Source organism: Somniosus microcephalus, chromosome 12, assembly GCF_052327205.1.
Source record: "Somniosus microcephalus isolate GS21.2 chromosome 12, FLI_Smic_1.0, whole genome shotgun sequence".
Taxonomy (NCBI): Eukaryota; Metazoa; Chordata; class Chondrichthyes; order Squaliformes; family Somniosidae; genus Somniosus; species Somniosus microcephalus.
In genome coordinates this window covers 109,799,544-109,825,010 of record NC_140998.1, presented here as the reverse complement: position 1 = coordinate 109,825,010, position 25,467 = coordinate 109,799,544, and the positions used below count along the sequence as shown (strand labels likewise).

General features: G+C 45.8%; 1 protein-coding gene across 1 annotated transcript in view; it reads right to left on the bottom strand.

Moving 5' to 3' along the window:
* prkd1 (protein kinase D1) overlaps positions 1 to 25,467 on the bottom strand; it is a 576,249-nt gene that overhangs the window by 316,448 nt on the left and 234,334 nt on the right. The window contains exon 2 of the mRNA XM_086003420.1: positions 11,826 to 11,964. Coding sequence (XP_085859546.1) covers positions 11,826 to 11,964 — 139 coding nt within the window. The remainder of the gene's footprint in view (positions 1 to 11,825; positions 11,965 to 25,467) is intronic.

The following is a 25,467-nucleotide window of genomic DNA, read 5'->3' as shown; positions in this document are numbered from 1 at the left end:
CATCCTCGGTTCCGAGGGACTGCCTAAGAAGAAGAAGAAGGGAATAGGGTCGAGGGAGCAGGAGCTGGGTCTCAGACAAGATGAGCGCAGAGAAGTTATGAATGGAGAGCAGAGAGAAACTGGAGAAAGATGTGAGTTCAGGCCTAGGGCAGGGGGGAACCTTAGCGGAAGTTTGGCCCAGTGGGCTAGGGGAAGAAAGGGAAGTGGTAGAGGCAGCTGAACAGATGGTCTCAATCTTAGTGACAAAGCAGTCCATAAGCTTCTCACATTTGTTATCGGAGTTGAGGGTGGAGACGACAGGGGAGAGGGGTTTAAGAAGACGGTTAGCAGTAGAGAATAGGAGCCGAGGTTTATCTTTGCATTCCAGAATGATTCTGGAATAGTGAGCAATTTTGGCAGATGGGAGCAGGGCCCGATAGTGCTTTATGTGGTCCAGCCAGATCTGGCGATGAATGGCTGAACCAGTTCTCTGTCATATCCGTTCGAGTCTGCGTCCCTTGGACTTAAGGGAGCAAAGATGAGAGCCGTACCAGGGGGAACAGCCAGGGTGAGAGAGGGTAATTGTTTTAGTAGGGACTAGAGGATCAAAGATAGTGGTGAGGGTATGGTTGAGCAGATCGGTAGCTGCAGAAATGTCATGGTGAATGGAGGGCCAGAGGCTGGATAGTTGGGATTTCATAAGTGCAGTTTAAGAGAGTTGGGGGAGAGTTTTTTCCAGGATACAGAAGGAAGTAGGGTTGGCTGTGGGGGGCGGGCGGGGGGGGTGGAGAACGATACGAGGAAATGGTCAGAGATGGCCTTATCTGCAATTGACATGATGGGAGTAGCGAAGCCACGAGAGATGGCAAGGTCGAGGTGGTGAACGTGAATATGGGTTGGGGATTCACATGGAGGGTGAGATTAAGGGAGGATAGGAGGGTAGTGAACTCAGAGGAGAGAGAGCATGATGAATTGAGATTGAGGTTAAAATCACCGAGGATGAGAAGTCGTTCGGTGCAGAGTCTGAGGAAGGAGAACAGTGAAGATATCTCAGTAATAAAATTTTTATGGTACTTGGGTGGGCGGTCAAGAAGGATAATTTTAAATGAGAGGTGAGAGGGGTGGAAAACAGTGAGATGCTTAAAGGAGGAGAAAGTGCCGGAGTAGGGGGACAGACCAAGCTGTGACTTGGTGAGGAGAGCCACACTGCCTCCATGGCGGTCTGGGCGGGGCGAGTGGTGGAAGGTATAGCCTGGCGGGGAGGCTTCATTTAAGGGTTAGGTGTCATCATTCCTCAACCAGGTTTCCGTCAGGGCCATGATGTCGATGCAGTCATCCACAATAAGCTCATGGATGGCAAGGGCCTTGTTCGCAAGTGAACGGACATTCTGGAGGAAGATGCGGAGAGGGTCGGTGATGGCTGCCCCACTGCCAGCAGAAGGTCAGCGAGAGAGTAGGATGGGACAGTTGGGATTGCTGCTCGTATGGCAGCAGCGACGAGTGCCTCGATGGGCCCTTCGTCGGATGCCAAGAGATGCACAGAGGGAAGCTGTGGGCTTATCTAAGAGGAAGTCAAGCCTAAAATGGCGGCAGGAGAGTAGGAAGGTCGAAGAGTAATGAAGGATTGGGGTCGGGATTTGGGAGGGCAGTGTATCCAAGAGAGGAGAGATGAAAGGAGGCATGACGACAAGGAAGTGCTTTCAGGGAGGGATCGAGAGAAAAGGAAAATAGGGGGAAAAAGTGGAATGGATCAGGTCTGGAGCAGCAGCAAAAGTGCACACGCAAATGGACATGGGAAAACCTCAGATTATATAGGCCTGTTTAAATGTAATAATTAATGGAATACATATTTCCTGGTAGCAGGGAATAGGTTGGAGACAATAGCAGTTGAAAATAGGTCAGTTGGTCTCAAGCGACAGACAAATACAATGGGGACCTACAATGGGGATAATAGGAGTTCTCACCTACAGTATAAGGAGGCTGCAATTCCAGCCATTAAGGTGATCGGTGTGGACAGGAGACAGGGACCTGTTTCAGTGCATTAGCAACCTGGCTCAGGTAGAAGCAGATGGGTGGTAGGGGGAGGAATAGATGGCAATAAAATGGGGGAATGGATGGCAATGAAGGAGAGAGGGAAGGGGGAAATGAAGGAAAGAGGGAAGCAGAATGAAGCTGGGAGTGGTGCAGCGGGGAATGAGGAAGAAGCTGAGAACAGCACTTTGTGGTGGGGAAGGAAAAAGAACGCCAGCATTAATTGGGAGCAAGTGAGGAGGGAGCATGGCACCATGAACTGGGGGCTGCAAAGATTGCCAGCGTGGACTCTGAGTGGAGAGGGAAAAGTGACAGGTTGAACTCTGGAAAACTGGAATAAGAATACCAGCTTAGAGGGGTAGAGCGCTAGGTTGAATTGAGGGGGAGAAGGAAATAAGTGTCAGTATGCACTGGGAGGGTTGTGAAAGGGTACGTATTTGGATAGAGTACATTGTCTCTTTGAAGTGGGTATGGAGGGGCTATAGTGCCTTTGTGAACTGGGGCAGTGGGGTGAGGGAGTTGAAAGGGAGCTATTAAGAAAATCTTTAAATAACTGATAGTCTGGTTCTTCTGTAACAAAAACTGCTTCAAGAGAGCTTCTAACCACAAGTCCACAGGGCAGTAGGTGTGGCATTAGAACTTCAAGTCTCGCTCCAAAAGTGCAGATGACTGTAAATTGTACCATTTGTCCTGCATGTTACTTAATGGTGAAGTGTTGACAAAATAAGGTCAGTCATGTATGCATTAATTTCATTCAACTTGTATCAAAACTACTGCATTCATTCATGAACAATGTCCATTTTGTACTAAGTTTCTCTCCTCAACATTAAGTTCTTTTGACTATTGTCTCATATATGTCTCTTACAGAATTCCACATTACCAGTGTGTTTTTTGGCATGTTCACTCCACTGGTGAATTGTCACCTACAGTTTTGAAATCTGATCTTGGCATTTTAGTGAATTATTTGTCATTGCCTTAGACATCTCCAAAACCGTGGTGTTCTAAACAAGTTAACATCATATGGTGCCCACTAGAGCTGTGTTCAATAATATCTAGTTTCCCCTCTATGCTGTAGTTGATGGTTCATCCTCAGGCTCTTTTTCCATTCATTTAGGTTCTCCAGGACTCTCTCTTCACTCCCACTTTGTTGTTTCTTCACATCCATGACCTCCTCTCAGCGTCCAACTCTATCCACTCTTGCTGGTTCACATTAAATTCATTCAATGCCATCAGATTCATTTGTGCTCATAACCACCAGAGCTCTCACAGTTCAATAGATAAATCAGTACCCCTTGATCTTCTCTATGGCCTTCAATAGAGCAATTAAACTTTTGTTTTCAATTCTTCAGAGATACGGTTTCATAATTTTTATCTGTCGTCTCTTCTCTTTGATAGATAACAAAAAGCTAAGGGTGGGACTATTAACATTCTTGATCTCACTATCTCATTTGAATTCAAATGGAGCTTTCACATCTCCTCCATTGCTAAAGCCTCCTCCATGAAGCTTTTAATCTCTTTAGTGTAAAATGCTGTTTTTACAGCATTTTGGAAGAAGAGGGCATATCCTCAAATTTAGAAGAGGGAGGGTGAAAAGACAGTTCATATTGAACTACTTTTTGCAGAGGTGGTGAGTGTATGGAATGGACAGCTAAGGGAGGCACTCAACAAATTCAACGGAGTGGATTAAGCACCTGCTGAAAAATTTGAGAGGTATCATGGAATATAATATTTCCTAGACACTAGAACCAGCAAGATGAACCGCAATGGTCTTTTCCCATTCTGTTTACTCCTATTTTCCTCTCGGTAACTATTAGCTCTATAAAACCTAATACTACCCAAGACTTGAATACTCTTCCCATTCTAGAGAGGCTGTTCTCACATCTCTTCACATTCCTGGACAAACTACAAAAAAAAGCTTGGTTTGTGGCGAGCAATCTTTCTCTGACCTCTCCTTCCAGCCTTTCTCTGTCCATCATCATTGTTCTTCTCTTTCTATTTTTTAAAATTCTGCTATGGTACACACTCTTCTGAACTTTGCTCTCTTGTTTCTGCTAAGCTCCAAATAAATCATCCTACATGTTCCTCCTCCTTCCTACTGTGTGAAGTCAAAATTCATCACACAATGACTGCAATTTTGCCAGCACTCAGCGAGACGGGTCAGAGGTTAAAGTCCTATGATTTTCCGCCTCCAAACAACCTTCCCAAGTGTTGGTTCCCCGATTTACGAATGGACCTGACACCTAGCGGCGGGAAATGGATTAAAGGCAATTACCTGCCTATTAACAGGTACTTTTCAGTAGTTTTCAGCCTGTTTTTCGATTTTCCCTCTTCTGGGTCCAGACAACACGCCAGGTAAGTGTGGCATGTTGTAAGTTTGGTGTAATGTGTGTGAAAAGATGACAGCTGCAGAAGTGGTGTGAAGGATGCAATGTTGCACATGGTGTGTTTCAGAGCAAAGAAAATGTTGTTTCAGAGCAAAGAAAATGTTTGTTGCTGCATTTTTAATACATATACAGATTTCTTTAGCTTACAAGTTTTTAAACCAACTATATGTCCAGTGTCACCTCATTGTGAGAACCTCTCTCACCAGTGACAGATCACTTCTGTCATCTCACCTGCAGCTGCCATCTATTCCAGCATATGGAAGGGAGTCATTGGAGAGCCTGGGTGTAAGAGTTCACCTTTGTGCAGTGATTGTCAGTGTTTTCAGCACCTCAATGCTGTCAAACACTGCGAAATCAACTGTCAAAATAAAATTGTGCATGGTCCCTTTAAGGAAACCAGCAGATGACGCATCATCAAATGATATCATCAGACCTGCTTCCTGTTAATTGGCCGGGAAGCCCGCAGGGCGGGCTTAACAAGGTCAATCAAGGGAAAATCACGTCTGTAGAGCAGAGGCAGCTGGGGGTGGGACGGAACCCAGAAACCAACTGACCCGCACCCATCCCGACACCAAACAGAAAATCATTATCCAACAATAACTCATTCCTCCCCAGGAAATTAAAACTGTGGAACTCCTTACTTTCCACAGTCTTTCACTCCTATAATTTTCAGGCTGTTAAAATATAAACTTGATATTGTCATAGTTTTAGAGTTTGATCATGTTAAACATCACAAATATCTTTGCATTTATATGTTTTTTTTAATATAAGGAGTTTATGACTTTCTTGTATTAAGGCAACGTTCATATTTTTAATTTCTGAAAGCTGTCCTTCTGTGTGTGCCTGAAACATACATTAACCTGTCTAATGTCCTGAAGCCACTTCAAAGGCAGATAAGTTAGCTTTACCTTGATAGCAGCAAATTTCACCCTGGTGTTAGAAAAACATTTAAAAGAATTTAGGCTACTAATTAATTACATCTGTGCATGGCCTTTGCAACTGTCCCATCAAGTGGTCATTGAATATAGAATCATACAGCACAGGAGGCCATTTGGCCCATCGTGCCTGTGCTGGTGTCCTGAAAAAGTGCTGTTATCCATCCCATTAAGAGAAACCATCACCCTCTGTTGCTTTGTTTCACAGGCGTAAATATTGTTTCAGGAAAACATGTTAGAGGGCTTTTGTGTGGCATTAAAACCTATTTGTATTGACAGAATTATTTAATTGTGAAAGATATGCTTTTGATCTTCCTTTGTATTAGTTTAAATTTTAAAGTGAAGATAGGGTATAACTGTTACACTGTATCAAAGTTTCTTCAATAAATCCCAGCTTTGCTAAGTAGCTGAGAAGTGAGGCTCGTGGAATACGGAATTTAACATATCAGCTTCCCATCATGGGTGTACGTCCAAAGTAAAAGTGTAAATACTATAGAGAAGGATCAGGACTTCAAGATGTTTATTATTTTGAAATAGGGTCTATGAATTAAGTAAAGTTCTGTAATCTAATGGAATCTGCTGTGTTTCTTCTTGTTTCTGTTTAATTTTACTCCTTAATCCATGCTATTAGGAGAGTACACGAAAGTGATATGAGAACTGACAGATTGTGTTGCATTTGGAAATATTGAAACCTGTAGTGTTTCGCCCAAGGTATAATGGGTGAAAAATTCGGTAGGTTAGCGCCTCCCGTTAGCACCTGCAGAGGGCGGTAATGGGGCCCTGATGCAGTAGCTTGGGTGCGAGGTGAATCCAGCGCCACACGGCAAATCCGGCCCTCCCGTTGCGCCGGGGACTTCAACGCCAGGCAGATTGTGACGTCAGTGACCGGGCGCCTGATCTACAAAATTCATTGTCGCCACTAACCTTTGCACCTCGACCAGACAGCAACAGGGAGAGCAGGTGCACAGCTGACAGAAGCCGGCTCCAGCGATGTTATTTAAAGGCATCAGCATTAATCACTCGCAGCTGTCAGGGCAGGTTAGTTTCAGTGGCTTCTTGTCAGTTTCAGCCAGTGCAGAAGTTTGTATGAGTAATTTCAAGCTTCTTTTCTATTAGCAATCTTCTGGCAAGTGCATAGTGGCTACATTTATTGTTCAAAGATTCAAACTGCTACACTGTAACTTTAACAGGGACCATATGCCACCTCACCCTTGAGGATTTATGGCAGAGGGAGCATAGGCAGCCAGAAATATGGGAACGTGTACGCAGAGGGATGAAGAGGGAGATCAGGGCTCTCATCAGGAGCACTTCTCCCACCTTCAGTTAAGCGAGATAGAAAGTGTAGTCTAAAGCATTAGCACCTGGCACTAATTCTCAAACTTTTCGAAAGATACCGCCCATTCCTGGGCTATAATGAATTTCTAGCCCACTGGTCCTTTTCGTTAGAAAGAAAGACTTGTTTATATAGCATCTTTCATGACTACCGGACATCCCAATGCGCTTTACAACCAATGAAGTACTTAGTGTATTCACTGTTGTAATGTAGGAAACGCAGCAGCCAATTTGCACACAGCAAGCTCCCACAATTAGCAATGTGATAATGACCAGATAATCTGTTTTAGTGATGTTGATTGAGAAAGAAATATTGGCTAGGACACCAGGGAGAACTCCCCTGCTCTGCTTCAAAATCGTACCACGGGATCTTTTAGGTTCACCTGAGAGAGAGCAGACAAGGTCTTGGTTTAACGTCTCATCCGAAAGACGGCGCTTCTGAGAGTGCAGCGTTCCCTCAGTACTGTACAGGAGTGTCACCCTGGATTTTTATGCTCAAATCTCTGAAACGGGATTTGAACCCACAACCTTCTGACTCAGAGGCAAGAGTGCTACCAACTGAGCCACGGCTGACACTGGATAGAAAAAGCAGGAGTTTAGCATGGTAAACTATATTATTTTTAGTGTGTACTTCATTGATAAAAGGGTTCATTGTCCATCCTATTGCTCTCCATTCCAGATTTCCTTCATATATAAGGTCATGTTTTGGTTCATAGGGTTTGTGAACTTGCCTGCAAAAGCAGACCCCAGCATTGGACACAAGAAAAGGTATCTGGAATACGCCCAAGTCATAACAGCATCACCTACACAGGACTTCCTAATTTACCTTACCTCTTTTACACTTTTGAACCTGGGCAGTGTCCTGCACCAAGGGCCTTGGCTTTCCACTTTGCTTTCTCAACTGAAAAAAACCTTGCACTTTTAGTGTAAGTATTTGCTTTCATGTGCCATAGGCTTTTTATGTTGCTGTGGCAGCTTTTTTGAAGTCTTTGGTAAGCTTTTGCTAGTTTTCCAGGTTGCTATTTTTATTGCAGAAAAATAAATACTAAGTACGCCAAAGCCTGAAGGGTTAAAAGTGCAAGATTTATATTCCAAAGGCTGGTCTCACCCAGAAAATTTAGATTTTTGACACTTTAGGGCCAATTTTAACTCCGTCAGTCAGGAGGGGATAATGTGGTAACAGCTATAAAGTTAGAGTGCTGCACTTACCGCTCTGTTCCCGCTCCATTCCCACCCACCACCATTTTGTCCAGGGCCTTTACGAGGGCAGCCCAGGCACTCGCCTGAATCAAGAGGGAGCCTCATCAAATTATGCAAATCAGGGTCCAATGACGTAGATAACATCATGATTGCAATTTCGAGCTGCAAATATGTGGAGTGTGCACCGCACATGCTCTACCCTTAAAGGGACCATTGAAGACCGCTCACCAAGCAGCTCAGGAAACATTGGCCTGTAATTTGCGGCTCCTATGGCCGTGTACAAAGTGTGTACGCGCCCGTAAGGGTCGCGCAAGTTCTGAGTTTTCGCGCGCGAAGCCCCGGAACTTGCAATCTGTAGTGTATGTACCTTTAAGAGAGAACTACTTTTACAGCTCCTGTATACTGTAGTACCGGCAGTGACCACACCTGTATATAAGCCTTGAGCATGCCTCTGTACTGCCAATCTTGAGACTACCCTACTCCAGTAAACACCTGTTGATTGTTAAGTTACAGCCTCCGTGTAGTTATTGGAAAACATCATACTCTAAGAATCACGGATCCAACACAATCTGTCCATCTTCTTGACAGGTTCAATGCATCCCCGGGAAAAGGGCATCTGCGGGCGGAGAGTTCTGCCCAGCAAATGCCTGTAAAATTCTTATATTTAATTAAATGGCATTTTAATTCATTTTAAATAAGTAATTTTTTTTTTAATTTGATGTGTAGATTTATTTTTTGAGGTATTCCCATTTATGCTTATGGGGTTTCCGTGCATACGTCATCGTCGTGTGCAGCGCCCCGCTCGCCCCCCGGCTGTAATATTGGGTGGCGCCCCCCCCCCCCCCCCGGCTTACCGCCGGACGCTACGTCCGCCGGGGTCAGGGGGGCCTACCTGCGGCCGGGGCGATGCTAGTTAAAGGGGATGTGGCAGGCGGCCATTTTTGTTGCTGGCCGCCTGCCAGCACCTGCCCCCATTGCTGTCCCTGGCCCCCGTGAAGCCCCCCCCTCCCCGCGGGGTGCCGGCTGCTCTCCGTGAGCCCAGCACTCCTCTCGAGTGCCGGGCTCGTTTGCCGGCACTCCCAATCCCTGGTGGCCCAGCTGGGCGCCTGGACGCGCTGTGCCAGGCCCCTACCCTTTAATTAGAAGAGGAAGGCCTGCAGTACCGCGGCGCGATGTGCCACAGCGTAATTGGCTCGCAGCGTCCAAAGAGGGGTGCAGGGTGCTTCCAGTAGCACCCCTCCTCCCTCTCGGGGTGCTACCTGGGGACATCGGCCGCGGGGGGGCGCTAACTATTTCAGGGTGCTAAACCCGGCAAAGGGGCGCTACCCAATTTTTACCCCTTGGTCTCCAAGAGAACTGTGCAGTGGTCATTCCTACTAATATTGTCACGGACAGACACATCTGCGACAGGTTGATTGGTGAGGACAAGGTCAAGTAGATTATGACCTTGGTTCTGTGAGTATGACTGTTGCTTGACTAGTCTGCGGAATAGCTCTCCCAACTTTGGCACCAGTCTCCCAGATATTAGCGAGAACTTTGCATAGTCGACTGGGCTGGATGTGACTTTGTGGTGTTCTGCTTCAATGCCTAGGTTGCAGTCGACTGGCCCTTCCAGTTCTATTATCATCATTCTGTGTCGTAATTTGATACAAGGGAGTGGCTTGCTAGGCCACTTCAGAAGGCAGTTAAGAGTCAACCACATTGGTGTGGGGCTGGAGTCACATCTAGGTCAGACTGAGTAAGGACGGCAGGTTTCCTTCCTTAAAGGCCGTTAGTGAACCAGTTAGGTTTTACCACAATCTGCCAGCTTCATGGTCACTTTTACTAATTTTAGCTTTTTATTTCCAGACTTTTAAAACTGAATTCAAATTCTCAAACTGCCATGGTAAGACTTTATCTCACAATCTCTAGATTACTAGTCCAGGCCTCTGGATTACTAGTCCAGCAACATACGAAGGGTCACAGGCCTGAAACGTTAACTCTTTCTTTCTCCACGGATGCTGCCTGACCTTCTGAGTGTTTCCAGCAATTTCTGTTGTTATAACCAAACACTATCCTGATGGTGGAGCCAATAGACACTGGGGACATACCAATAGGCTAATGTAGTCCCCATTTTTAAAAAAAGGGGGACAAAACAGACGCAGGCAACTACAGACCCATTAATTCTACTTCCATTCCATGTAAAATTATGGAATTGGTTATCAAGAGCAAACTTGGGACTATCTGTACAATAACAATCTAGTGAACAACAGTCAGCAATGATTCAGAAGGGGAAGATCCTGCCTAAGCAATCTCCTCGCCTTCTTTGAAGAAGTGATAACCCAAGTGGATTGTGGAAAGCCCCAAAACGTAGTGTACCTTGACTTCCAAAAGATTTAAAAAATAAAGTTCCACATGAAAGACTATTAATCAGAACTCCAAGCTATGTGGATTCAGGGTAAACACTGGAAATGGATAAGAAATTGGCTGAAGGGTAGGAAACAATGAGTACTCATTAGAAATTAAGTGAGAGTGGGGTGAAGTTGTGTGTGGGGTGCCCAGAGCTCAATGTTGGGACGACTAATGTTTCTCATTTCTGTAAATGGCTTGGATTCAGAAACTCAATGTAAAGTGGTCAAATTTATAGATGATACCGAACTAGGCATGGCAGTGGAATTGAGAGAGGCTGCTCAGAAATTATAGAACGAGTTGGACAAGATATCTAAGTGGGCCGAACAACCGCAGATGAAATTTAATGCAAACGAGTGTCAAATGCTACAAATAGGAAGGAACAATAGTGAGCACACTCCATCGATGGTGCTGACGTAACCAAGGATGAAACTGAAAAAGACCCAGGAATCTTAACAGGCTCGCTGCTAAGCATGCCCAACCAATGCAGTGCAGCAATCAACAAAACCAATAGGATTTCAAACTACAAAGCCAAAACAGTAGAATTTAAGTCAGAGGAGATAGTGATCAAACTTTATAGTGCTCTGGTCAGACTGTATCTTGAATATTCTAGCCAATTCTGGTCACCCAGAAACAAGAGAGATATTCAACAACTGGGGGAGTGCAGTGAAGAGCTGCTAGGTTAATCCTAGTGTCAGGGGCCTATGTTATAAAAGGAGGATTGGAGAAAATTGGACTTTTCAACCTGGAAAATAGGCATCAGAGAGGCGATGTGGTAGAGGTAAATAAAGATTGTTAAGAGTATAGAAAAAGTTAACCTGGAATATTACAGTAATCTAAACTACAGGAGTAGAACTAGGGGGCACATATTGCAACTAATAAAAGGTCAAGATAGAGCAGTAGAGGCAAAAACCCTGGAATCATTTAAGAAACAAATGGACGCTGCAGTTGAGGGATGCTAGGATCTCTCTGTATGGATGAATTAAGATGGGCTGAATGGCCTTGTTAATCATAATTACCTTGCGACCTGTTAGGCAGGTTTGCATTGCAGCTTCTCAAGGTAACTCCTGCCTAATAGTTACTGCAGAATCTTTCCATAGAAAGAAAAGAAAGACTTGCATTTCTATAGCGCCTTTCACGACCACCGGACATCTCAAAGCGCTTTACAGCCAATGAAGTACTTTTGGAGTGTAGTCACTGTTGTAATGTGGGAAACGAGCAACCAATTCGCACACAGCAAGCTCCCACAAACAGCAATGTGATAATGACCAGATAATCTGTTTTTTGTAATGTTGATTGAGGGATAAATATTGGCCAGGACACCGGGGATAACTCTGGAAATAACTTTGAAATAGTGCCATGGGATCTTTTACGTCCACCTGAGAGAGCAGACGGGGCCTCGGTTTAACGTCTCATGCGAAAGACGGCACCTCCAACCTCTCAAGAAGGCAGGCCATCAGTGACTTCCACTGGCAGTTACTTTAGAACAAAATTAATCAATTGGAGATCTTTCCTAAATCAGTGCCAGATGTATTAAATTGAAATCAAGTTGTGTTGTATAATTGCTTTATAGTACCTGACAGGACAACTTCAATCAAATCTCCCTCTTGAATATCAGAAGCAGCCTTCACCAACTGTAGGATGTTTTCTGAGTTCGATTCATGACGGAACAAGAGAATTTTATCATACATCCCATAGAATCCACATTCAGGAAACTGAAATTAAAGAGATTAAAATATAAATAATTAGTAATGTATAATTGTGTGAAAGAACATTAAATTGACAACCAACCTGGTAAAACTACAAACTTCTAAAAACTATTTACTATAGCAACATTTCTGTTATACATTAATTTCAGAGTAGTGAACAACCCCTGTCCTGTCCCCGCCCCTCCCCCCACCCCCGACTCCCCAGTACACCTGAATTTTGTGGGCCAAGTCATTTGACTGGCCCCACAATGCAGGCCTGCTCCCAGGGTCTTCTGGCTGCTTTCCCAGAACAGCAGCCAGAAGGTCTCCAGCCAATCCCTGGTCCAACATACCTGAAAAGCAGAAAATGGACTTACCTCCAGGCCACATGGTCTTAAGGTCTGCTTCTTTTAGGTGCCCCTCCAAATGGGGTGGGAGGGCCAGGAATGCCCCCTCCTGCCTCATTTGATCCTGCACCTTATACAGACACAGAGGGCTGGATTTTTACAACCTCGGCGGGTCCGGGACGGGCGACGTCCGTGGCGTGTGGGGACCCCGCACCTGTGTCGATCCCAGCCTCCAACAAGATTTTCTGTTGATGGGGCTTGTTAAGCCCGCCCTGCAAGGTTCCCAGCCAATTAATGGGCATCGGGTCTGATGATGTCATTTGATGACGCAACATCAGCCGGTTTCCTTAAAGGAACCATGTCCACAATCATTTTGACAGTTGTGCTGTCAGCGTTCTGCAAACGCTGATGAGCACTGCACAGAGGTGCAGGGCTGCATCCAGGCTCTCCCATGACTCCCTTCATATGTTTATGGAGAGAGTCATAGCACACAAGGAGGTTCTCTTCCCTTCCAATGGGCAGAAGATACCTCCCCAGGAGACCAACGCAGCCTGGTTGCACATTGCACAGGAGGACACAAGCAGGGATGTCATCAGGAGGACCAGGCTGCAGTGGCGCAAACCTTTCAATGATCTCAGTAGATCACGAAACGTTACTGCAAAGCCACACTCAACCTCATCCTGCTGTGCCACTCATCACATCCCCATCACTCTGCCTTCCCTACCCTACTCCTGCACATTTTTACTCACACCAACTTACCTTGCACCTCCACCCATCCCTCTCTATCTACATTATCACTTTCCCATCTCACTAGCCACCCCTCACACTCACCCTCATCCTAATCCAATCATACCAACTAACAACACACAATGGTAGGCACTTAGGTGTTATCGCCAATGTTCATGTAAAGTTTTAGTTAATGTGGTGTCAAACAATGAAATCTCTATTTCCAACACTTTGCCTTCTTGGACAGATCTGTGTGCACCTTTGGAAGTGGCTTAGTGAGTTGCAATGAATGGTGATACATAACGGTACCCCCCGCAATGGTGATGAGTGTGAAAGAAATGGCTTGGACATTGTAGGGATGCTTTATGGTGTTAGTGTAGGGTGGTGCCAGCCTGGCACATCATGTGTCAGCCAGGGTGTACAGCGTCAAGTGAAGTAAATCTGGCATGGTTTTTTTTTTAATTCATTGATGGGATGTGGGCGTCGCTGGCTAGGCCTGCATTTAGTGCCCGTCCCTAATTGCCCTTGAGAAGATGGTGGTGAGCCGCCTTCTTGAACCGCTGCAGTCCATATGGTGTAGGTACACTCACAATGCTGTTAAGAAGGGAGTTCCAGGATTTTGGCCCAGCGACAGTGAAGGAACGGCGATACAGGTCCAAGTCAGGATGGTGTGTGGCTTGGAGGGGAACTTGTAGGTGGTGATGTTCCCATGCGTCTGCTGCCCTTGTCCTGTGCAACATCAGGTGATTGCAGAGAAGGTTGGTGCTGTTGTTGGTGCTGCTGGTGTGCCTGGTGACGCTGGTGTGCCTTGTGATGTTGGTGTTGGGGCTGATCGTGGTGGGATTCTGAGGACCAAGGTGAGATTTTTTCAAGGGCACTGATGCTGATGGAATAGCTGGCAGCTGATGTTGAAAAGATAGAAGTGATCTGTCAATGGTGAGGGAGGTTGCTCCAAGGAGGTGACACTGGATAGAGAGTTTGCTCCAAACACTTCAAACTTCTATAAAGCTGAAAAGTGTATTCCAAATCCCAAAGGCTCCAGCTTCTAGTATTGGAAAGTGACCAGCTGTGAAATGGTAGCTTTTATACCACTTCTGCAGCTGTCACCTATTCAAAGCAATGGAGAATTGTTTAAAACCCGACATACTTACCTGACGTGATCCCCGAGCAATGTGAACCTTGTGAAAAACTTGGGAAAATGGTTTGTACCTGGTAAAATGCTGATTAAATTGCTTTAAACACACTCTTTACTATCTGAATTGCCAGACCTGCCGCTTAGTGCCGGGTCTGCAAAGCGCAGGCAGAGCCGGCACTAGGGAAACTCACAAGGAGGCGGGTTCAAAGCGGGATACTGCCCTGCTGTCAATCTTTTTGATTTTGACAGCGGACCCACCTCTGAACCTGCTGTCTGAGCGCTGGCAAAATTCAGCCCAGACAGTCTGCCGCCTGTTGGATGAAGCCCCAGAAATCCCAAAGCAACAAGGCTGGAGAACCAGCAGCACGTGTCCCTGTACCATTTCTTGTGCTTAGCACCCAGGAAATACATTGCCTGGGTACAAATTACAGCAAAATTGGCCTCATTCTTTCCATACCACGTTTAATATTTACTAGTGGATTGCCTGTGGAATTGCTCCAAGTAAGCTGCAGGGTACAGTGTACGTTCAATATGTGTTATACAGAGAAATGTAGAGGAGATCCAAGACAGCTAACAGATCTGAGATTTGAAAAGAATTTTGAGAGAGATCTGCTCAAAGTAAGCTTTCAAGCGATTGACGATTGGTTCATAGAAATTTCAGCCAATCAGAAAAAATTGTAGTTTTTTGTCCTACAAGTACATTTAAAGTATAATATATGCTATACAGAAGAATTTTATTATAGACTTTAAAATAATGGTTTGGTAATGTCACAAATACCCATTCTTGTCACATGCACTACCTCTGTCCTGTCTTTTAAAGTGACTCAGCAGCTTACTTTTGGAATTCTCACAATGGTGAATGTTCAATGGAGAAGGCAACCTTGGCCACAGCTATCTGGAGGATATAAAACAGGTTCTGATGTGTGCTTCAACACTTCATAGCAAATGGAACTGAATCAGCTGGACCCAGATATTGCTCGAGTGTTGTGTCACTTCAAGACCAGTGCAGTGTTCTATTTATACAAAATAGTTGTCAAAAGCTGAAGAAAAAAACTGTTAAGTCTGTGTGTTATAGTGAGAATTACTACACAGACCACAAGAGTAAATTTTAACAGGTCTTTACTAGTCGAAGGTCAGGGCGGAACTGCCCAATAAATCATTACACAGCACTTATATACCGGTGTGGTCACCACCGGTATTACAGTATACAGCAGCCAAGATAAAGTAGTGCAACTCTTAAAATAGTTCTCTTAAAGGTGGAACGGTTACATACACCACAATCCTCCCTTTTTAGCTTAACAGTATATATTCCCCATTAACATAACATAATAACATATATACACAACTTCATGTAAAAACAGTTCACAGATTCAGTCTCTCTGGAGGCTTCCTGACTCGGTCCGGATAACGCCTCGGTGGTGTAGTAGTTTTCGGTGGTGTAGTAGGTTCTTTTGGCAAGGTCGATTCGGCTTGAATGCCAGTGTCGGGTTCATCTGATTCCAGTATCACCGGATCGGAGGTAGATACTATGGGTATCTCTGCTTCATCATTAGGCGTATAGAGTTGTGGAGTAGGTTGTCCCTTTTCGGATGACTCTATGATCTGGTCAACATGGCGCCTTATTATGCTTTCACTAATGTCCACGGTATACATCAGCGGTCCTAGTCGTGTGCAAATAGTTCCAGGCTGCCATTTCTCGGTACGGTAGTCCCGGGCCAAAACTTGTTGACCTATCTGGAAGGTTCTAGTTGGCCTTTCATTCATTCCTTGAAATTGCCGGTTCTCTACGTCCCTTCTGATGTTTGGTTTGATCAAATCCAGCCGGCATCTTAGTCTTCTATTGAAAAACATCATGGCGGGAGTTTGGTTTGTAACCACATGTGTTGCATTCCTGTACGCCAACAAGAAGTTATCTACCTTATGTTGTAGATTTATGACTTCATTACCCATGGCCTTTATGGCCTTCTTGAAGGTCTGGACAAACCTTTCAGCTAATCCATTGGTGGCGGGATGGTATGGGGCGGACGTGTAGTGCTTAACCCCATTGTTTTTTAAGAACTTCCTGAATTCTTCGGACACAAATTGCGGTCCATTATCAGAACAGGTCTGTTCCGGCAGCCCATTCCTGGCAAATATGGTCCTTAATACTGTGATGGTTTTTTCCGTGGTGGTGGAGGACATCTTTATTACCTCCGGCCACTTGGAGTGTGCATCCACCGCGATTAAGAACATTGAGTCCATAAATGGACCAGCAAAGTCGATATGTACCCTTTGCCATGGAGATGAGGGCCACTCCCATGGATGTAGAGGGGCTTGTGGTGGGGCGTTTTGGACCTTCTGGCATCCTAGACAGCTCTTGGTCATTTCTTCGATGTCTCCATCGATACCTGGCCACCACACAAACGCTCTGGCTAGGTTCTTCATTTTCACTCCACCCAGATGCCCCTCGTGAAGCTCCTTTAGCACTTTATGCTGTAGTTTGGGTGGAATCACCACTCTGGATCCACACATCAAAGTTCCTCGGCACACTGACAGCTGCTCTCTTCTTTGCGAGAATGCTGGCAACAGTGGTTCGCCATGTGCTGGCCATCCCTTCACCGTTAAATCGTAGACTCGTGAGAGAGTCGGGTCATTTCTCGTTTCCTTTTCGATGGTAGAATTTGTTACTGGTAGACATTCCACTAAGGTTGAGTGGAACATCTCCACTGGGTCCACTGTAGGCGCCTCTTCTACCGTTGGCAACGGTAGGCGCGATAAACCGTCAGCATTCCCATGCTGTTTTGATCCTTTGTATTCTATGTCATATTGGTGTGCCCCTAGGAAAAGGGACCACCTCTGTAGCCTTTGCGCTGTCATAATGGAAACGCCCTTTTTAGGGTTGAATATGGATACCAACGGCTGGTGGTCTGTCAGCAGTGTAAACTTCTGGCCCTGCAGGTAATGATTAAACTTCTTTACTCCCCACACCAGGCTGAGAGCCTCCCTATCTATCTGAGCATAGTTGCGCTCAGCGGAGGTCAATGATCTGGATGCAAATGCGACTGGCCTTTCCAAGCCATTTGGCAACTTGTGTGAGAGTACTGCTCCAATACCATAAGGAGAAGCATCACAAGCTAAACGAATAGGTAGCGTTGGGTTGAAATGAGCCAACACTTCCTCTGAGGTGATCAATGCCTTGCTTTTGCGAAAGGCCTTCTTACAGTCCTCGCTCCACTTCCATGGTACTTCTTTCTGCAAAAGAGCATTCAGCGGGTGCAGCACCGTGGATAGATTTGGCAGAAACTTATGGTAATAGTTAATCAACCCTAGGAACGACCTCAACTGGGATACATTTTCCGGAGCGGGAGCCTTCACAACAGCTTCGATCCGTTTCTGAAAGAACTCACATTTCTGGCGATTAACTCGAAGTCCATATTCCTTCAATCTGGTGAGCACCAGTTTCAAATTTGCAAGGTGTTCCTCATCGTCATCTCCTGTAATCAGGATATCGTCCAAGTAACATTGAGTGTTTGGAATTCCCTGTAATACCTGCTCCATGGCCCTCTGCCAAATTGCTGGAGCCAAAGCCACTCCAAAAACCAGTCTATTATATCGATACAAGCCTCTGTGCGTGTTGATTGTGAGATACTGGCGCGACTCTTCCTCAACTTCCATCTGTAAGTACGCTTGCGCCAGGTCTATCTTGGTGAAGTGTTTCCCGCCAGACAATGAAGCAAAGATATCCTCAATCCGCGGAAGCGGATATTGCACCGTGTGAAGCACCGGATTAACTGTGATCTTGAAGTCTCCACAGATGCGGACCTTCCCCGGTTCCCCTGGCTTGTTACTCGATGAACGCTTCATGACGGGAACAATGGGCGTGGCCCACTCACTCCAGTCCACCTTAGACAGTACTCCTGAACGTTCTAGCCCTTCCAGCTCAGCTTCCACAGCAGGTCGTATCGCATAAGGTACCGGTCTGGCTTTGAAAAATTTTGGGTTTGCATGTTCTGCAATCTTGATTTTTGCCTTAATTCCTCTTAGTGTTCCCAGTCCCTGTTGGAACACCTCTTTAGCCTCATCCAATATTCTGGACAATCGTTCAGGTTTGACATTTTTTTTTCCGGAATCTACCGTCATTGCTTTTAGGGAGTGCCAGTCCATATTTATTTTCCTGATCCACTCCCGTCCCAGAAGTGGTGGACCTCCCTCAGGTAGTACATATAAGTCCATTCCTTGGTGTTCTTTGCCCTTGTGTATCACCTTGACTTTTATCTTTCCGATGGGGTATACTCTTTGCCCCGTGTATGTCTGCAATACTATCTCCGTATCCCGTAGGGGAATATGTGTGAATAACCTTTTGTAATCTTGCTTATTCATGACCGTCAACGCCGATCCGGTGTCCACTTCCATCTTCACTTGGACTTTTGCAATCTGTAGTGTGACCCAGATAGTTTGTAGGTCAGCTTCCTTACCCACATTGTGAATTCTCAGACTACCCAGTTCCTTGCTGTTGGAGTCTGAATCCGAATTCTGTTCATCCGAACTCTTCTCAGCCACCTTATGTACCTTTCTGCACTTTTCCTGTGGTGACTTTTTGTTGCTGGTCTTCTTTCCTGACCGGCATACTTTAGCTATGTGACCAAGCTTGCCACATTTTCTACATTCCTGGTTTTTAAACCAGCATTGGTTCTGATCGTGTGTTGTCTTTCCACAACGATAACATTTTGTTGTACCCAAAGCCATTTGATCCACGCTGAGTACCGCTGCCTTCAGCTGCATTTCCGCAGTGCCTCTCGCTGCGGCTTCGTGCGATGCTGCAATAGTGACAGCCTTATCAAGTGTAAGATCATTCTCTTCAAGCAGCCGCTTTTGTGTTCCTTCTTTCGACAATCCACACACGAATTTGTCTCTCAGTGCCTCTGTCAGACTTTCCCCAAACTGACAGTATTTCGCTAGCTTACGCAGTTCAATTAAATACTCAGCGTTGCTTTCCTCTTTCAGTTGCGTTCTCGCATAAAATTTAAATCGTTCCGCTAACATCAGCGGTGTGGGGTTCAAATGATTTTTCAGGACAGCAACAATTTTAGCGAAAGTCTGATCCGCCGGTTTAGCTGGTGATAGAAGATGCTTCAATAGCCCGTATGTCTTCGCACCCATTGAGTTTAGTAAGGTTAGTGCTTTATCTTCATCTGATATTTTATTTGCCTTACAATATATCTCTATGCGTTCTACATACGTGGCCCAATCTTCAACATCGGGATCGAAATCATTGATGTTACCACGCTTAGGCATCCTCGCAATCTTCTTGAGAAACAAAAATAAATTTTTCTTTTATTTTTTTTTTCAAAATGGCGGTTTCCCGCGCTTGTCTTCTTCCCCCGCCTACGAAAATGGCGGCTTCCCGCGTTTGCCTTTCTCCCCCGCTGGCTGTAATGGCGATTGCCGTATTGCTGCGTTCGCCCTCCCCAGCGGTTTTCAAATCGTGCCTCCCAGCCCCTCTTGCAGTCCGGTCCTTTCCCCCGGCTGCGGCTGAGTTCTCCGCGTTTTTTTTTAAAATTTTCTCCCGCGCCTTACGCTGACCCGGTCGCTGCGCCTCGCGGCCTCGGTAGCTGCCCGGCCTTTTTTCACCGGTCGCGGTCGAGCTCTCTCTCGACGCTGTTGCGTCTCCCAGCCCGCTTGCAGCCCGGTCTTTTACACCGGCTGCGTTTGCATTCACCGCGGCTCCCGTGCCTTACGCTGCCCCAGTCTCAGCGCCTCTGGCCTCGACTTCTGTCCGGCTCTTTTCCCCGGCCGTGGTCGAGTTCTCCGCCCTTATATCCTCCGTTTTTCCCTCCCCTACTTCACAGCCAACGTGGCCGACTTGCTGCTCGTCGCTGATCGGCTTACCCACCACCGTGATAGAAGGGATGATCACTGCCTGTTGCTGATGGAAGACTTTGTGTCAGGATTCTTCCTTTGCTCTTCAGACCTGCGTCTTTTCTCAGCAGGATGATGCGGGCGGATGCCTCCTCTCAACGCCCGTCAACTGCCTTGGATGTATCTCTGCCGCAGGGTAAGATCGTACTCGTCGCCACTGTTAAGTCTGTGTGTTATAGTGAGAATTACTACACAGACCACAAGAGTAAATTTTAACAGGTCTTTACTAGTCGAAGGTCAGGGCGGAACTGCCCAATAAATCATTACACAGCACTTATATACCGGTGTGGTCAGCACCGGTATTACAGTATACAGCAGCCAAGATAAAGTAGTGCAACTCTTAAAATAGTTCTCTTAAAGGTGGAACGGTTACATACACCACAAAAACATTGGCTGAAACAAAGAAAAACAAAGTAAATGGATGGCCATCTTATGGTGGCATGTGACAACATAGAGGAAGAATATAGTTGTAGACTATAGTGGTTCAGTTGGTTTAGTGGCCATTGGAGTTTGGATCTGGTAGTATATGAACATGTTAAAGGCTGTAATATTACTTTTTCCAGAGATATTTGTACACAATATTTCCATGTGTAGAACATTGTTAATATTTTTTCTTGGTGTTTGATGTTATTTGTCCTCCTGCTTGAAATTGGCCTACGACAGCAGCAATGTAAAACCAGGCCATGTGGTGCCATTTGTTACTGTCAAAAGTGGTTCCTTAAAAATGTGGTATCACACTGTTCTTGAGATTACAGCCATTGTACAAAATCTGCTTCACTGGCGAGTCACAGAGCTGGTGTGAAATTGTAGCTCTGAGGCTCGATATAAACAGATAATATTGAGTATTCATTCATCCATTTATAATCAATGTGCAGCACTGTTCAAAAATAAATGTTACTGCATGAAGCATGCGTTTATTTTCACCCAGCATCCGACACTTACTCGCCTACAGCCATGACCTGCTGAAGCATTTTAGTCTCACGCCATGGAGAAAAAAATCTAACACTGACCTGCTACTGATGATCTGCTTCCCTTGCGCCTCAATTATGCCGTAGCCAAGCAATGTAGTGTTGGGAGCATGTTCAACAGCAATGGGTAGAAGCAGCTGCAATTTTGCACACCACTCAGACGGCTGTTGAATGGGGTAAAATTGAGCTCTGTGTATAGTAATTCAAAGACATGCATGGAGGTCTACTCACCAGCCTCCAGAGAAATTACTGATAGTGGAAAAGTGTTGCAGGGTGGAGATTGACATCAGTAGAAGAGAAGAAATAATGGTGTCAAAATATGAAGCACAGGTCTGCTAGTTTATTTAGGAAGGTAAGTGCTAACATTTAGGCCACGAATTTGCCGGCACTCAGAGGGTGGGTTTGGAGGCGGGTCCGCTGCCACAATAGCAAAGACTGACAACGGGTAGGAAACCCGCTGTCAACCCGCCTCCACACGAGTCTCCCAGGTGTCGGGTCTGTCAGCGGAGAACTGACCCGACACCAAGCAGTGGGGGATACAATTGAGCTTGTTAAATGGCTTGTTAAGAACCAATTTAAGACTATTTTGAGGCTTCCTTGCAATTTTACATTCTTCACCCATGGGTTACCTGCTGTTCGGGGAACATGCCAGCTCAACCTGGCGTATTTTGAGTCTGCTCTGATGTATCTGATAAGCTGACAGCTGTAGAAGTGGTGTAAAGGATGCAATGTTGCAGATGGTGAGTTTCAGAGCGCAGAAACTGTTGGTTACTGCATTTTTTATATATAGATATACATGAGAGAGAGAGAGAGATTTCTTTAGCTTACAAGTTTTTAGATCCAACTGTATGTCCAGTGCCACCTAATTGGAAGAACCTCTCTCACCATTGACAGATCACTTCTGTCATCTCACCTGCAGCTGCCACCTACTGCAGCAACATCGGTGCCCTTGAAAAAATCTTGGTCCTCCGAATCCTTCCACAATCATCCCCAACACTAACATCACCAACCTTCTCCGCCATCACCTGATGCTGCACTGGACACAGGGCAATCATCCCCTGACAACATGGCTGCTCGGGAGGCCAGCGATAACATCACCATGGCTAGATTTTCTTCACTTGATGTTGTAAACCCTGGCTGTCACATGATGCGCCAGGTTGACACCATCCCACACCAGCACCATGAAGCATCCCTTTAATGTCCAAGCCATCCCATGCACACTCATCACTAAAGCGGGGCGGTGGGGGCGAGTTATGACTGAACAATCACTGGAGCTCAGTAAGACACTTCTCAAGGTGCGTTCAGATCTGTCCAATAAGGGGCAGTTTTGGAAAAATGGATTTCACTGTATGACAACACATTACCAGAACCTTCACATGGACATTGGCTAAACCTCCCAACTGCCTACCCTTGTGTGTTGTTAGTTGGTATGATTGCATTAGGATGAGGGTGAGTCTGAGGGGTGGCTAGTGAGATGGAGAAGTGATAATGTAGATAGAGAGGGATGGGTGGAGGTGCAAGGTAAGTTGGTGTGAGTAAGGATGTGCAGGAGAAGGGTATGGAAGGCAGAGCAATGGGGATGTGTTGAGTGGCACAGAAGGGTGAGTTTGAGTGTGGCTTTGCAGTAATGTTTCGTGATCCACTGAGATCATTGAAAGGTTGGCGCCACTGCAGCCAGGGACCCCTGACAACATCCCTGCTTTTGCCCTCCTGTGCAATGTCCAACCAGGCTGCGTTGGTGTCCTGGAGAGGTCTCTTCCGCCCTTGGAAGGGAAGAGAACCTCCCTGCATGCTGTGACTCCCTCCATAGGCATATGGAGGGAGTCATTGGAGAGCCTGGGTGCAAGCGTTCACCTTTGTGCAGTGCTTGTCAGTGCTTGCAGCACCTCAAAAGTTGGGCGCTAACGGGAGGCGCAAAGCAACGAGCGCCTGGGCGCGTCGGCGCCAACGCCTCCCGCAAAATTCAGCGGGAGGTTAGCAGCGACAGTAACCATTAGTGCCCCGCGGCGCTGCGCCACCGGCGATCGATATGTGCAGCGCCCCACTCACGCCCCGGCTGCGATCTTCGGTAGTGCCCCCTGACTTACCGCCGGACGCTATGTCCGACGGGGTCAGGGGGGCCTATCTGCGGCCGGGGCGGTGCTATTTAAAGACGAGGTGCCGAGCGGCCATTTTTGTTGCTGGCCACCTACCAGCACCTGCCTCCGCTGCCGTCCCCGGCCTCCTGACCCGCCCCCCACACAAAGTGCCGGCTGCGTTCTATGAGCCCGGCACATCTCTTGAGTGCCGGGCTCTTTTGCCGGCACTTCAATCCCCGGTGGCCCAGCTGGGCCCTGGGTCGCGCTGCACAAAGCCCCCCCCCTTTAAGAAGGGGAGGAAGGCCTGCAGTACCGCAGCGCGACATGCCGCAGCGAGGTAGCGCCGCGATATTCTCTCGCAGCGCCCCAAGAGGGAGGCGGGGCACTTCCAGTAGCACCCTGCTTCCCTTTTGGGGCGCTACCGCTCAGTTTCGGCCGCACCGGCCCTGGCAATTTTGGTACAGCATCATTCCCAGTCTAAGTATCCTTTTAACAATGTGCTAAGTGTTAATTACTGGCAATACATCTGTGACACTGAAAACTAACTATTACAAGTGTGGAGTCTTATTCCTTCAGGTATTAATTGTTGGAGATTTTAAATATGGAAAATATTTAATTAAAACTTTTTAACTTTTCCTTTCTGTCTCTTTATTTCTCTCTCTCTCTCGATCCAATCTTCTTTCCCTCTCTTTATTTCTCTTTCTGTACCTGATTTGACATTGAATCCACCCACTCTAATTTACACTTGCTTCTCCGACCTTACACTGTTACTTTCACAACCTGTCAATCTGATTGGTTAAGGAGATACACAGTTGCTTGCCCTGTTCACTCAGGTCCCAGATGCCCTGTTTCCCTCGCTGCACTGTTATCAGCTCGCACTTTCAGCAACTTGCCACACAAAAAATTAAAAAACTTAAACATGCGAGGGCAAGTCAGACGCCATTACATGCCCTGCCACAGCAAAATTTGGCCCAACGAGCTTTTCCATGAGTTTGTGCAAGTGGTACAGCATCATTCACCAACTCAAATTTGTAGGGCCAGAATTTGTGGTCGGAGGCATACCTCCGGATTACGCCTCCGACCTGATAAATAAATCCGCTGGCTCCCAGGCATCAGAGACTTCAGGTCCTGGGCCTACAGGCATAAGCCTGCGTAAAGGCCCATGGATCCCAGGGACACAGGCAGTTTGGAAGCGTCTCTCAGATCACGTGGGCCAGGCCCTCTTATCAGAAAGGAGGATTCCTCATATGTTTATTGGGATTCCTTTTACGAACGGAATCCCCAGAAGCAGGAACCCAATCCCCAAATAATTAAATAATTTACACAACTGGAATAAAAGTAAATGTTCCCATTTTCAAATTTAATTAAATGTCCCTTTAATGAAGCATTTACCATAAAAAATTACATTTTTGAAAAATAATTTAAAACAATTTAATCTGGGCCAAAATTTACATAAACTAATTTTAAATGTTTGTGTATGATTTTTTATTTTAAAATTTTTAATTTAACATTTATATTAACCCTTATGCTGGTAAAAGCAGGCCCTACACCTGCTTTTACCAGGCGTCAGGGTTTTGTGGGCATTTGCTGGACAGTAGTTGAGCAAATAGCTCAACTCTGCACCAGCAAAAGTGATTTTTGGGTCGGTACGGATGATCTGGCCCCGGAACTTGCAGGGCCTTTTACAAGGCTTACGGTGGTGTACACTGTGCATACGCTGTCATGGGGAATGGAAAATCCGGGCCATTAAGATATTGAACAGTACCTACAGTTTGTTGACATACAAATATATACCATGACACCAAAAGGTAAGGCATGATTGCACACACAATTCCACAAGTCCCCAATTTCAACCAAGCTTCCGAGGAAAGGTATCAAGCAGAGATGAGGTGCTTCATCGGTAAAAGAGGAGGGAGGCTGAGATTTGGTAGGTGAGATTTCTGGTACATCTCTTATAAGTTTTGCCATTGGAAAAGAATAACTAATACACGTCATTAAAAAAAAGTGTAAGAAAAAGCAGCAACAATTAATTGGAAAAAATAGCCTGCACAATTGGTCAGTTAAAAGAGAAAAAACTGAGGGAAGCAATACTATAATAGCTTACAAACTTGGTTTTGCTTACTAAATGTGAATTCAGTATATGCATTCCTTTTATTATGACTGGAATTCAACAAAAGCCTTTATCTAGCTTGAGGGAGATTTTTGGGTGCTGCCAGGTGTTCATCTGTTAATGATCAATGTCTTATTGCTCTGCATTATGACAAAGTAGCAAATAACAGCAAAGCAGCAGATTCAACATACTATTTGGCATCAAATTTGTTGAATGAATGTATCACGGATTACAGTTGTTTACATGTGTTTTGGAACAAAGAATCCCT